Source organism: Pygocentrus nattereri, chromosome 24 (assembly GCF_015220715.1).
Source record: "Pygocentrus nattereri isolate fPygNat1 chromosome 24, fPygNat1.pri, whole genome shotgun sequence".
In the NCBI taxonomy this organism is placed as follows: Eukaryota; Metazoa; Chordata; class Actinopteri; order Characiformes; family Serrasalmidae; genus Pygocentrus; species Pygocentrus nattereri.
In genome coordinates, this window is record NC_051234.1 from 4,262,943 (window position 1) to 4,278,089 (window position 15,147).

The following is a 15,147-nucleotide window of genomic DNA, read 5'->3' on the forward strand; positions in this document are numbered from 1 at the left end:
CAGTAGTGAGGCATCTAAATACGTTGAAGTAAATATCTGGTAGATGTTCTGTTGATACATTACATACTAGAAGTAGACAAAACCTAACCTTACCCAACCTTACTCAACACCTAACCCTAATCCTAACCTTAATCCTAACCTCAACACAAAGGCTAATCTTAACCCTCATATGTTTTTGACATGATACTGAGAGTCTGTTGAGAGTTTGTTGCATCTAAAAGGAAATACAAAATGAAGTTTCACCTCAGATTACTACAGATGTCTGATTATGGTCATGTAAACAGTGTAATCCAATCAATTAGATCCGAGTAAGGTCTAGAAATCTGACTAAGGAATCTGATAAAGACACTGGATTTTAGCTCAGTAGTCAGATTTCTCAGCGCATGTGAACCCTTACTCACATGTGAGAAAACAGACTGCGGTACCAGAAATAAGCAAGCAGTGGTTAAGCCCACGAGACCCACGAGAAGCCTACTACATACTTTTGGAGTGAAGCTGAAACCTACATGAACCTACAAAATACATGCTTGATGAAAATGACTAAAATGTTTTTCATCTTCTAGATGATATATGCTAACTTTTTCGGGTAAAGTGGTGCAATGTTGTAATAAAGCAGCAGTAGAGTTTTTTAGGGTTTTACATTGCATTTATGTCCCGTCTTCTTCTGTGAGTTTATTGGCTGCAAAGCAGAAATCTGATTACTGCCTGACCCATGCAGATCCAGAGTTTTCTCATTATCTGATTCCTCAAGTGCATGTAAACGCGTTGGTCAGATTACTAACAATACCTGATTATTATGTGCATGTAAACGCAGTCAGTGTTGGAAGTGGGCTTCACACATGCAAGAAATATCATTACTATGCAATACAGCCACCTTACATTAAACACCATAGTACTGACTTTGGTCAAAACGGCTACTAAGCATAATTAGTCAGCATCTAAATGATGTACGTATGTGATAACAAACTCCCCTGAATGCAGCGTTAAGTTTGATACATTGTAAAGTCTAAGGGAACAATGTACATTGCCATGAAGGGGTGTACCTGGTCTGGGAATGATGTTTAGATAATTAGCATGTGTCAAACTGATGTCCACATGAGTGCCCGGACCCAGAGTTTCCCAGCAGGACATTGCCAAGAGCATCAAATTCACTCCACCGGCTTGTGGTCTTCCCACAGTGCATCCTGGTGCTATCACTTCCCCAGGTAAATGGTGCAAACATACCTGATCAACCATGTGATGTAAAAGAAAACTGGACTCGTCGGATCAGGCAAACATCTTCTATGGCCAGTTTCAACACTCGTGTGCCCTTTGTCAGGACTTTTGCCAGTGGCAGGAGTTAGCATGGGCACTCTGACCATTCTGAGCTACACAGCATCACACGCAGCAGGGTGCAGTGCACTGTGTTGTGACGCATTCTTCCCATCAAAGCACCAAATACGATAGTCTTTCTGTCTCTTCAGACAAAAGTGATGGCCTTTAATGCCCTTGTGGATCAGTGAGTCCCAGGCTTCCAACACCCTGTTACTGGTTGATGATTCATAACTCCTGAGACCTCTGATGGTAGAGAAATATTCATCAATGAATGCTTTTCACTTTACCTGTGATAATCATGTTTTGGCTCATCATTGTACGTGCGCAAGTTTCTGGTTATATGAGATCATTACTGACTCCAGTGATTAATATAACATGCTGGGTCAACTTACTAATCAAATAAATACATACATAAAATCCAGGCAGACATATTTTAAAACAACAAAAAGTATAATAAAGTTGATATTGTCTTTATATGAAGCCAAAAGAAAGAAATCTACGAGTTCAGGCTTGGGGGACTGGTGGAGGTGGGTTGGCTCAATGATGTTATTTAATTGTACAAGTTTTCTATCATCCATTCCATATTTCTGCGAGGATTAAGTTGACAGGTATGACTTCAGCTGTTTTCTATTTAAAAGTTCATTATACACAAAATTGTTATAAATGGATGCACAGCATTCTGGATAAAAGTCTTCACTCGTTTTATGCGTCTTAGGCTGATTGTGAAAAAATCAGCTGTAATTTAACCCCAAATGCAATGGAGACGGATTGGTAAGCGATTGCTCACACACTTCAGATGCAGCAGAGCCGAGTGTAAATGTATCTGTTTCTTCAAAACCGCATACGTAATCTTTCCTCTTCCCCGATGACGTCAGCACTGTATACAAGTCCACAGTAGATCACGTCAGATCAGATGTTTGACTCGCTTTAGTAAGCTAGTTACTCAGTCGCTGTCAGTGCAAGAGAATTCCTCAGATTTCCAGGTAACAGAAAAAGAAGAAGTAGGGATGCAAACCATATTTCGATCAATCTGAGAGGGGTTTATGTGTCCGGTTAAAAGTGGAATATGATCAAATCGTATCTGGACATTATCAGATGTGTAAATAGATGTGATGTAGAATGAATTGTTTGATGTTATTGCACATCCTGTGTGTATTGTACTAGATATTTTTTACACTCGAAGTGGTATTTTGGTGAAAAATCTTCGTTACTAAATTCTTATCCTGCTATCGGTGTTGGTAGGTACTCAAAATTAGTAATTGCTTACTAACTACTTCTTGGAAAAAGTCATTTCACTACTCGTGCCATCTATGTTACACTCTTAAACCAACCCAAATGTGAACCAAGTGGTAATCCAGTGGTCTATTCATTACTCTATTATAAAGTAGCAGAACTCAGATTTCAGGGGGTATGGATGCAAAGGGGATGACATCTCACCGGTCAAAAAAAATCCCCTTATAAAACCAATTTACCGCAAAGTTGGACTAGTTTGAAAATGCAGTCACAAGTTCAAAATGATAAAGCCGGTGGTTCCAAGGAGTTTGAGAGGGTAACTATGAAGGCACTCGATGAAGCGTTTATTTTTGTTTTCTGTCAAAACGTCAAGCTGATATATGTTCTCCTACATCAAACTCACATGACAGAAAAACGTTTGATTTTATGTGGTGATGTTGAGTTTTGGCTGTGAAGTCCCAAGCTAATGTCAATGCTAATGACAGTACATTTACTGCAGACTAAATTTAACATTTTAACATGTTTTCTACCCTCTTTTTGAGTAAATCAAGCAGCCACTATTTGTCATTTCGTATCCCATGTGAATCATCACAGATATCCTGTGGTAAAAATCCATAACCCTGCTTCCCTATGTAAAAGTAACCCTGTCAAAATAGGTCTTGAGTTAAGTGCATTTGGTCGCTCTGAGAGCACTGGTGACAACTTGGTGAGGCCTTGCTCCTCTAACTGATCCAGCTGTGCTAAAAACCTCTGGCTCATTTTTGACTAGTCCTTTCAATTTGATGGACCAATTAACTAGAGTAGGTTTTTTTTTTTTACACCCAATTTTCTCCCCAATTTAGTCATTTCCAATTCCACCTGCTTGTCACACAATACTACCAGTGCTAGGAAGTTGAAGGCAGCACAGGCTTCCTCCAAGACCTGCGGAACCAGCCACCGCTTCTTTATGAACTGCCGCTCACGCAACGTCACTGGACAGCCGAACGCGCTCGGAGGAAAGCGCCGACCGCCAGATCTGTCACATCAGCTAACAGACGCCTGCGCTGACTAGTATTGCGTTGAGTGATGGGGGAGAAGGGAGGCCATCCTACCCACCCAGAGAGAGCAAGACCAATTGTGCTCTCTTGGACTCCTGGCTACGGACGACTGCAGCATCACCAGGGATCCAACTCGCAATCTCCTGATGACACGGCCAACGCTTAGACGGTTGCGCCGCTTGGGAGCAACTAGAGTAGTTTTAATCAGCTGAGACCTGTTGCCAAACTGAAGAATGAAGTTTTCCCATTTTTACATGCTGTTATTACAAACTAGTTTGATTAACAATTGTCTCTTTAATGGAGTCAGTCAGTCCTTGTTCTCGTCTAAAATGCTGCCGTTAGGCTCCTCACTGGGACAAGGAAAAGAAACACCTGGCATCTGTACACCGGCTTCCAGTCAAGTAAAGAATTGATCTTAAAACTGTGTTGTTTGTTTTTAAGGCGTTAAGAACACGCCTCATTCATCCACTTAGTGTTATGAAAATTTTGTGGGGCAGTCATGGGCTGGAGTTTAGGGAACCGGCCCTGTGACCGGAAGGTCACCGGTTTGATCATCAGAGTCGACAGTCTGTGACAAAGGTCTTGAGCAAGACACCTAACCCCCAACTGTTCCTGGGGTGCTGTGGATAGGGCTGCCCACCGCTCCGGGCAAGTGTGCTCACTGCCCCCTAGTGCATGTGGTCACTAGTGTGTATGTGGTGTTTCACTGGGTTAAATGCGAAGGTGAAATTTCCCTGTTCTGGGACTAATAAGGGTCACTTAATCTTAATTACATGAACTAGGCTCCACAGTACATTTGTGTTATAATACCCTTCTGGCAGGAGCCTCTGATCCACTGCTTACTCTCATCACTCTCTCAATTAAAAGAACAATGATCAGGCGCTTTCAGTAGCTGCTCCACGGTTGAGATCACCTGCATCACTGATGAGCTTAAATCTTGCTTTAAGACTCATTTCTTTCTGTCCCTTTTTCTTCTGCATGATACTATGTAATTGTATTAGTTTTAGCTTGTTTATTTTAATTAGATTTTTGTTCTAACACATTCTGTGTACTGTACTATCAGTGTGTTCTGTGTTTTTACATCACTAATTCTACATCAACCTTGGTTGTTTTTAAAAGTGCCTTAGAAATAAAATTGACTTGATGTGACAATAAATGATTCATATAAAATATAATATTTTTATAAATAAATATGGACCATTCCGTAGAATTAGTGGAGGAAAACTTTTCAAATGGTTGCCAGATATCAGAAATGACTTGATGGCACCTAATAATAATAATAATAATTATAATAATAATAATTATTATTATTATTATTATTATTACCACCACAATGTAGGATGACATCTGAAAAGCCCCCACCCATTTGTTAGTGTATCATAGTACCCTTTACACTGCTTTCTATATTACAATACAACGACATTCCAAAAAGCAGAAAATCCTTTAAGACAAAAGATTAAAAAAAGTTTAGACACCTCGAAGCCCGAATTTGGTCCAAACTTGTGTCCGTTTTATAGATATCAGCATGCCATATGTGTCAGAAGCCACACAAGCAAGTCTATTTCAGATTATTTGCGTCATGATTCAGGCATGCGGTTTGCGCTGTGCTAGGTTATAAGCTTCTATTACTTGTTATCTACGTTTCCCTTGTGGCTCCAGTGTAAAGCTAATCAAACATGTCTTGGATCAACTACATTCAGGCTAAAATGAAAATGATGTACATTTTTTCCAGCTAATTGGTTTAAACTGACCTGGAGATTTTTCGTGAGATTGGGATTTGCTTTATCTACGACCTCTTCAAAGTTAATCCTCACTACTGCCACCTGTGGTCTTCATGTTGGGGACATTTTTTGTGTCTAATCCCTTGGTCTATGACTTGCCTCATCAGGCAGTGCTTGTCTCATCTCTCTTTCTCTCTCTCTCTGTACCTCTTGTTTTCTCTTTAAACATATCTGATCCTTCACTTCCGCACAGTTTGTTGGCTCTAACAGGTGGTGGCCTTGCTCTCGATCCCGTCCACCTGCAGCCTCCTTTCCCTTCTCTTCCCTGCCGCCTCAAATCACATCTGCCCAGCTCCCGCTCTTGTCCGGAGGTGTCTGATGACCACCGCTCTCTCTCGCTCTCCCGTCCCAACAGCTAATGGAGTGCCTTGCCCCTCCCCATCCCACTCTCCACCTCTGACTGGGAAGGCAGCGAGGGGAGGAGAGGAGAGGCAGCAGCAGCCCAACTGTTCCCCTGGGCCCTTGCCTCACTGCTGCTCCTGCAGCTCCATACCTCAGCTCACAAGCCAGACAAGTCTTTGCCAAGAGTGGAACCTGCTGTTAGCTGCTACCTTCCTGATTGCCGGCAAGAAGAGTGGTCACTGAAGAGTGTGCTTGAACTGATTGCTGGTTAAGCTTCACCATGGCTGGGAAGGCTGTGTGCCAGATGGCCTTGGCTCTGGCACTGATGCTGCCCCTGGCTAAGCCTGCTCTTAGTGGCTGCCCAGGAGCCTGCCGCTGTTCCTTCGCCATGCTACAGTGCCTGGAAGAAGATGGCATCACTAGTATCCCAGCGCTGGCACCACAGGAGAGTGAAAACGTCACGGAAATGTGAGTCTAGCTTGGGTTCCTGTGCATGAAGGTGGTGAGAAATTGTCTGTAGAGGGATTTGAATGACTTGTGAGTCAGAAGAGTGTCCAATTCTGGGCCTGAAGAGGGTAGAGTCCAGTGATTTTCTGGTGAATCAGGTGTGTTTGAGCCAGCTGCGCCAGCCTACGACCCTCCAGGACCAGAGCTAGATACCCTTGACTCATACAGATGATCATAGGACTCTAATTGACTAGATCAGGGGCTTTTGGCAGGTTCTGCTGTGAAGCTTTGAGTTTGCTCAGCCATAGTTTGACGTGTTGCTCAGAGTACTTAGACGTCACTTAGAAAGTAGGGCAAATCAAAATTACCAGGGAAAGGGAGAGTTTAATCATGGCAAATGTCCTTCATGCATTCACATGAAGCGAGAGATGCATGCTTGCAGATGGAATCTATACCATTATGCATTAATACATGCGTTTGCGAAGGCTGTGAACTTTGTACTCGGCGACCACTTCAATCAGTGAACAAGAATGAATACATTACCCTGTTGCAAAGCTGACTTTGTAGCTCAGCCAGTCTGATGAATGTGGACCACAGGAAATGTTTATTTTGTGAAGATATGATAGAAACTGAATCACTGGTCACTTGAAAATATGGAACTCCAGAGATAAACTACCAAAAGAGTGCCAGACCTGAGAGAACTGTGTGAGGCTTCACATGTTCACTGTATAAAGTTTAAGGCATAAATCTGTACAATCATTGTTTGTAATGTTAACATCGGTTTGGTTTATGGCTTTAAAAGGTCTTGTTTCCAATCTCCAAAATGTTTGAACATCATGTCCTGAGAACGGATCAGCGGTTAGTGTGACTTTCTGAAGACTGTGAGTTTAGTGCCAACTTCAAGGCTCTTCAGTATTGCTGAAGTTCTGAGACCTGAGCATCTCAAATAACAAACAGTAATGAAAAGCCCTCCTCAGCCTCTTCACAGTAATACAGTAATATCGATACAGCGTGCTCCTCTTCCACAACACATAATCCATCAGGCCATTATGGGAACTTCCACTATCATAGTGCGATAGCCTTGTTTATCTTGAAAGAAGAAGGAAGAAACATTCTCAACCTGAAAGTATGTAAATATAACATGAATTTAGTCCATTTCTGTTGGTCCATTTATGCCGAAATGTTCACTCGATGTAGGCCAGCTGGTGCTTTCAATCGGTATAATGAAATAAATCCCAAAAAGGTTTTAGAGTTTCAAGGTTTTATTATGATGCTGACAATATCCAACATGGTTAAAAACTGTCTCTCTTTTCCATCTTTCCCACTTTCTCTACCATCTCTGACATTTTCTGAACTTCTCAGCCTTTTCTCTATATATCTGCCTGTGTTGGATTCGAGGAAACTCTCACACTGCAGTGATATTTGTACCAACCATTCCGATCAATAGCCCGGAATGCTTTTTAGTCATCTGTTTATACAGAACACTTGTACCACGAATCGCAATGTGTTGGGAAGACGCAGATGCATTTAAACAAAACGGGAACGTAGCTTCTACTAAGCAGAAAGCGGGGGTCCATTACCTCCATACCAGCAGCAGGAATTCATCATGCATCATGCCCATAAATTCAATTCGGTGAATTGCCGACAAATGCCCAGCCGAGAACAATAGATGAAATATTACCCACTTGGCTCAATCAAATAAGAGAGGGCGGTTCAAGATCCTCATCCCACCTCCCCTGTAATTACATTACAGCCCTATGGCTCAATCAGACACAAATAAATATGTGTTTGTGCTCTGGACTGTGTAGCAAAATGCTGGACTGAAGAGTCTTGCTAAGAAACGGCAGCAGATTTTCCATTAGAAGAATGTTCTTCTGTAACTTTGACTGCTGATAAACGAATGATCATATTCTTCTTCATCCACCATCAATACTGACAACATTTTTTTCTTTCTTTGAAGATAAAGTCATAGTCATCATCATTGTTGTCATAGTCACCATTGTCCTTATTATTATATTATAAAGCTTAGCTGGGAGGGTATTTATGCCTTAAGCCTCCAGCGGTAGTACATTTATCCTGCATCCACTACCAACAGGATACGAGGATGGCACTTTTCTTGATGTCCTAAAACAAGTCATTTTTAACAAATGTGTTTGATTATTAGTCCATCTTGAAAAAGGATTCAAGACAAATACTGCTATTAATATTTACAACTCTCAAAACTACCACACTGCATATTGTCAACACTGTATCACTGGAATCAACAATGTCCTCTTTTATGAAAATTAAATACGCCCTCACATGAACCAGACGTTTTAAAGTTGCTATCAAATTGCATCTTAAACACTTAAAGAGTCACATTTTTATGGAAATTTAACAGTTGAGTCAAGCTAACAGGCTAACAGGCTCCTCCAATAATACGCACATTTAGGCTTTTGGCTGGAAAAATTGCTAAAGGATTCACTGTAAAACTCTAATATACAAAGTAAAAATGTGTTTTGCACATCATACAATCTTCAAAAGTCAGTGTTTGAGCTAGAGCTGTACAGTATTAAACACAGTACATCAGCATTAGCTTAGCGTCAACATGGCTAGCTGAACTTAGCATTATCACAGCAGTGGTGAACAGTGGTGAACAAAGTCCACAGGATACACTAAAATGCTGCAACAGCAGCATAAACGACAAAAAGAACAAGTCAATGAACTCACTTCAATATCCAGTGCTTTACTTTATGTCAGTACAGGCCGTGGTAGGTAAGCAAGCATGCTAGCTGGCTGGGTTAATGTTAGCTAGCTTTTCCACTGTTGCTTCACAGGTATTAAAGCAGCTCTCTTAACTTTTGCATATCGGAATAGTGAAAAGTGTTGAGGTGGAGACAGCAGTGCTTCAGAAAAGGACGTCTGTCTACTTCACTTTACTGTTTTACAGTAAAACTGATGTATTATTACTATATTCTTGTTATTCTGTTACAGTAGCCATGCAATGCGGTATTTGACACAGTTAAATCTGCCTTTACTGCATATCTTTTCCCAGAACCCTGCTGCAAAATCAGCACTGACCAGCAAGCAATTGATGCTGGTCTAGTGCTAGTCTGGTTCTGGTTTAACTGGTCATCCCACCCTGGTCATGCTGGTTAACCAGGATACTAGCATCAAAGCACAGCAAAGGCTGGTTTTGCTGGTGATCCTATTAACTTACATTGGTCTTGACCGTCACTCTAGCATCATTCTTACTTGTACTTGTTCATACGATGTTACAAGCAAAAATAGATTGGTGCACATAAGAAGAGCCATTCAAACTAAAACAGCTTAAACGCTCACTGATACTGAGTGGATATGGCTGTAAATGTGTTATAACTAACAGCTATTATTCCAATTCGGGCAGATAGTTAGTTAAATCTGCCTTTGTGGATTCATCAAGGATGTTGTGGTAGATACAGCATGTCAGAAATAAGGAATTGATAGAATCGTAGGATGAATCCACCAAAAACGCAGAATTAAGCACTCTGCCAATACTCGCAAAAACGTCCCTCGATCTCAGCAGGAATGGTAATGCTAAAACAATAAGAGTCCTATATAATATAATCTACTCTTATATAATAGAATCTACTCTTAAATGCAAGTTTTTACAATTTAATTAAATATTACTTCTACTGCTAAAAGTAATATAATAATAATAATAATAATAATAATAATAACAACAATAATAATAATTATTATTATTAGATGTAAAGCAGTAGTTTTTGTGGTGATAAAAGAACGTTGATCAAGATGCACCTAAATGAGTGTATATTTCAACTCACCACCCCCCCACCCCCTTCCCTACAAGGAGACTTGACTATTCACTCCTGGGTAATTTGAGTATGGGACCCCCGCTCTAAAATATTTCCCCTCGTTTGGTTTGTCACTTTTTTCCTGAACAATCCAAGGACGGCTGCAAACATTGAAGTCCATGTTTATTCATGTTCCTGAGGTCAGTGAACTCTGGCCTGTTTACTGCTTTTCTCTATACCAGATTCGTTCTTAGTCTTATTGCTGTGTTTTTATGGACTTCACACTTTGATAGTGCAGCAGGGAAAATAGCCGTTATTTTCATAATATATATCAAAATATATCAACTCGAGGCCTGTTAGTGGGAAAATCTACACTGATGTGCTGCTGCTGAAATGGCGTTACTGTGACTGATGCTTATGCTAACACATCTCTTATTCAGTGCTTGAAGTGATTAAAATATTATAATAATATAAACTTCTTTTTGTCTTTGATTAACCAGCTACATCGAGAACCAGTCCAACCTGGAGAATATCACAGACCTAGATCTTGCTAACTACAGAGAGCTGAAGAACCTGTGAGTATCTGAACAGTTTGGAATAAATCTGTAGCTTCAAGCACATTATCAACTTAGCACCACTGGAAAATCAATGTACAGCAGATCTTCAGCATGACTCAATGTCTTTGACTATACACTATATTTCCAAAAGTTTTCACTCACCCATCCAAATCATTGGATTCAGGTGTTCCAATCACTTCCATGGCCACAGGTGTATAAAGCCGAGCCCCTAGACCTGCAGACTGCTTCTACAGACATTAGTGAAAGAATGGGTCACTCTCAGGAGCTCAGTGAATTCCAGCGTGGTACCGTGATCGGACGCCACCTGTGCAAGAAGTCCAGTCGTGAAATTTCCTCACTACTAAATATTCCACAGTCAACTGTCAGTGGGATTATAACAAAGTGGAAGTGACTGAGAACGACAGCAACTCTGGGAACGACTGCATAAAATGACAGAGTGGGGTCAGCGAATGCTGAGGGGCATAGTGGGCAGAGGTCACCAACTTTTCTGCAGAGTCAATCACTACAGACCTCCAAACTTCATGTGGCCTTCAGATCAGCTCAAGAACTCAACAGCTTCATGGAATGGGTTTCCATAGCCGAGCAGCTGCTTCCAAGCCTTACATCACCAAGCGCAATGCAAAGCGTTGAATGCAGTGGTGGAAAGCACCGCCACTGGACTCTAGAGCAGCGGAGATGTCTTCTCTGGAGTGACCAGTCATGCTTCTCCATCTGGCAATCCGATGGACAAATCTGGGTTTGGCGGTTGCCAGGAGACGCTACTGGTCTGACTGCATTGTGCCAAGTGTAAAGTTTGGTGGAGGGGGGATTATGATGTGGGGTTGTTTCTCAGGAGTTGGGCTCGGCCCCTTAGTTCCAGTGAAAGGAATTCTTAATGCTTCAGCGCCAAGAGATTTTGGACAATTTCATGCTCCCAACTTTGTGGGAACAGTTTGGGGACGGCCTCTTCCTTTTCCGACATGACTGCACACCAGTGCAAAAAGCAGGTCCATTAAGACATGGATGAGCCAGTTTGGTGTGGAAGAATTTGACTGGCCTGCACAGAGTCCTGACCTCAACCCGACAGAACAACCTTTGGGATGAATTAGAGCGGAGACTGTGAGCCAGGCCTTCTCGTCCAACATCATTGTGTCTGACCTCACAAATACACTTTTGAAGAACGGTCAGAAATTCCCATAAACACGCTCCTAACCCTTGTGGAAAGCCTTCCCAGAAGAGCTGAAGCTGTTATAGCTGCAAAGGGTGGGCTGACATTCTATTAACCCCTATGGATTAAGAATGGGATGTCACTCAAATTCATATGCGTGTGAAGCCAGACGAGCGAATACTTTTGCCAATATAGTGTATACTAGTTTGAAGCACAAAAGACATCCAGTCTTGCCAACATGATTTAATGTTTGGTAAAGATAAAGCTCAGAAAAACATATCATAATAAAAACATGATAATGTGGCTAGCAGATGGACACTAGGAGGCATCCGGCTTCTTTGCGTGTCCCTTTAAGCATTGTTTCTTGGGGTTGGTTGAGTCATGAGTCTGTTTGGCCTTACTTACACGATTATGATTAATCAACCTTGATGTATGTCTGTGTCTAAAGATACGATCAGTCGACTGGCTGCCACTCCGTGTAAGATTCCCTTTATTTGCCTTGTGTTTGTGGTTCCTCTTACAGCACAGTCACAGACTGCGGGCTGGTCTTCATCTCTGATAATGCCTTCCAAAACAACTTCAAGCTCCAATATGTGTAAGTTTTTAATGTCTTTATTCAAATGAACGTCCTGCCTTTTCCGTAATCTGCTGTCATGTCATTGTTTGCAACCATCCATCACTGCTGATCATTGCTTTCTGACCCAAGTGGTGACTTGTTCTCAGTCCTCACCCCTTGGAAAATGTGTTTTCCTGAAGATTGTCTCCTGAGAAATCAATATTGTATTAATGAAGGATCAGTGATTTCTGGAAAGAGAAAATAATTTAATTGTGAGAAGTTCTGGCTGTCAATGAGAAAAACCTGAGTTCTTCATCTGCGCTGATGGACTGCTGGAAGATTTTGGAGATTTAACACCTTCATTGAGCTTAAACTGTGGTGAGATGAGTGAGATAGAACATAGTTAAAGCCCTACACTCACAAAAAGGGTATGAAACTCTCACTGATGCAGTACCTCTCGTCACTGGGTACATCTCAGTACCTTTAGTCAGGGAACACAACTGTCAACTAAACTCAACACTCCTAATCTTGGGTAGTGCACACATAGGCAGTGTCCTCATCAAGCACAAAGATGTGGCTCCTCCAACCTACACAACTTTCTCCCTTCTCTCTTTCCTAATCAGAGAAAGTTCGCATGAGAAAGCTACCAATGACCAAAAGCTGGCTTACTGAGTGAGCAAGAGCATCCATTTGTCCATTTGTTCAGTCAACTGTCTAGCATTACTTGGATAAGCATTCAGTAGAAAGTAGTAAAGTGAATAACGTTACCTACTTTAAGACGTTGCCATTAACTGGATAACGTTTTTGGTGTGCTACGGTCACAGTGGGGCCTACAGCACCACTTCTTAGCCCATTTCACTCATTTCTCCCAGACACTGGCTCATGCTGTTTTGTTTAGGTCTGCTTTAGTGGTGTTACAGGCTGGGAATGCTGGGAATGAGGGCTGTCAATCAGGCATGCTCATCAAGCTATTAGGACAGCCAGACGGTTCTCAGATAAGTCTGATAAGTGATTTGTAAGCCATGTTTTATTATATATTATTTTGCTATATTTAGTTTATTGCAAAACTCAATCTTAGTATCACACAAACATTTTGTGTTTCCTGGGACTTTAAGTCATATGCAAAACATCTTCATCAAGGTGAGAAAATTTTAGAGAGATGTGACATCTGCCAAAGTAATGATAATATTATTAAAAAGAACTTAGATCTTGTTACGTCTTATTAAGTCATATCTAGGAGAAGTTAGTGAGATTAAGAAGGCGTCTCATGTAGAATTATTCTTTTCGTTGGGAAATCTGAGTCAGTAATTGTCAGCCCAAATATACAATTAGATTACACATATAGATTGACATCTTGTACATCTCTATCCATATCCTGTACAATCTGGAAGATTTCTATATCAGTATCCTGTCCCTGAGTACCTGCATCCCATTTATTATCTCCCTCGGACCAACTGCACATACAGAATGTGAACAGCAGCACATTTCATAGTTTTATTTCAGCACTTATTACTGTACAACTGTACATTGGAATAGTGCAATACTAGTCTATATTGTGCATAAGGGGCAGTCATGGGTGGAGGTTAGGGAACCAGCCTTGTGACCGGAAGGTCGCCGGTTCGATCCCCAGAGCCGACAGCACATGACTGAGGTGCCCTAGAGCAAGACACCTAACCCCCAACTGCTCCCTGGGCACTGTGGGATAGGGCTGCCCACCGCTCTGGGCAAGTGTGCTCACTGCCCCCTAGTGTGTGTGCTCACTGGTGTGTATGTGGTGGGTTAAATGCGGAAGTGAAATTTCCCCGTTGTGGGACTAATAAGGGTCTCTTAATTAATTAATGTGCATATTTAGAGTCGGTGTATATATATTTTTTTTCTTCTTAGATATTTATACATATATTTGTATTTAAATTCTATAAGGGAGCTACACACCTAAGATTTTCACTCACTTTTCACCAGTGTAAATGTAAATGTGATGTGACAATAAACGTGATTTGATTTGATTTGATTTGACAATACACTATGGAAAATTAAGCCAAGATGATCTGACATAATGCCATTTTAAAGCTTAAAGAAACCTGGGAGCATATACTTCCAGAGATTACAGCATAAGATAATACTTGGCGGTGTTTTAAGGAAACTTCATGTTCAACTTGTGGCCAGGAGTCTGGTCTCGCTCTCTTTGGGTGGGTAGGATGGCCCGCCTTCTCCCTGCATCACCCAGCGTGATGCTAGCCAACATGTCTGTTAACTGACAACAGACATAGCAGTTACGTTAGTGGCAGTTTGAGAAAATGTGGTGGAGCATCCTGTGATGGGGAGACCGAGCTAGCAGGTAGAACAGGATCATGACTGAAATGAGAAGACTGCAAAGAAAAACAGATACTATTTTCAGTGTATTTCATTTGTGGATTTGTCGTTGAATTCATACAAATAAAGGGCTGCTAACCCCAGCCAGCTAGCCCAGGTCAGGGACAGCTATGATGCTACTGTTGCTTAGCAACAGGGAGACGGACAGCTAGAAACAGTGTTTGAAAAACACAGTTATAAATTATGTACTAAACTAACTTATAAAGTATAACTAAAAAAAGGAAGGAAGGGAAAATGAATAAACTGGTCATTTGGACTGGGAGAGGACGAGTGATGATAAGTGGAATTTTATCTGTTATCTGTATTAAATGATGAGCAAAACACCAGTGGACCACCAGCTCTGCCATCAGCGGGCCGAAAGAGGTCCACTATCCTCTTGCTATCAAGGGGCCTTCAGAAAAAAAAAATCAAACAAAAAAAGCAAGTTAAAATACATAATAATAACAACAACAATAAAAATAATGCAAAACAAAGCAATAATAATATAAAATGTAGCAATAATAATAATAACAACAACAACAACAACAATAATAATAATATATAACAAAGCAATAGAAATATAAAAGAGT

The 15,147-nt window shown here is 41.1% G+C and overlaps 1 protein-coding gene across 3 annotated transcripts in view; it reads left to right on the forward strand.

Annotated features, from left to right (window-relative positions):
- The first annotated feature begins 5,897 nt into the window (after positions 1 to 5,897).
- Positions 5,898 to 15,147, forward strand: part of ntrk1 (neurotrophic tyrosine kinase, receptor, type 1) — a 61,888-nt gene continuing 52,638 nt past the window's right edge. For all 3 annotated transcript variants that reach the window (XM_017708743.2, XM_037534045.1, XM_037534044.1), the window contains exons 1-3: positions 5,898 to 6,175; positions 10,428 to 10,502; positions 12,176 to 12,247. In XM_017708743.2, coding sequence (XP_017564232.1) covers positions 5,988 to 6,175; positions 10,428 to 10,502; positions 12,176 to 12,247 — 335 coding nt within the window. In that variant the 5' untranslated portion in view covers positions 5,898 to 5,987. The remainder of the gene's footprint in view (positions 6,176 to 10,427; positions 10,503 to 12,175; positions 12,248 to 15,147) is intronic.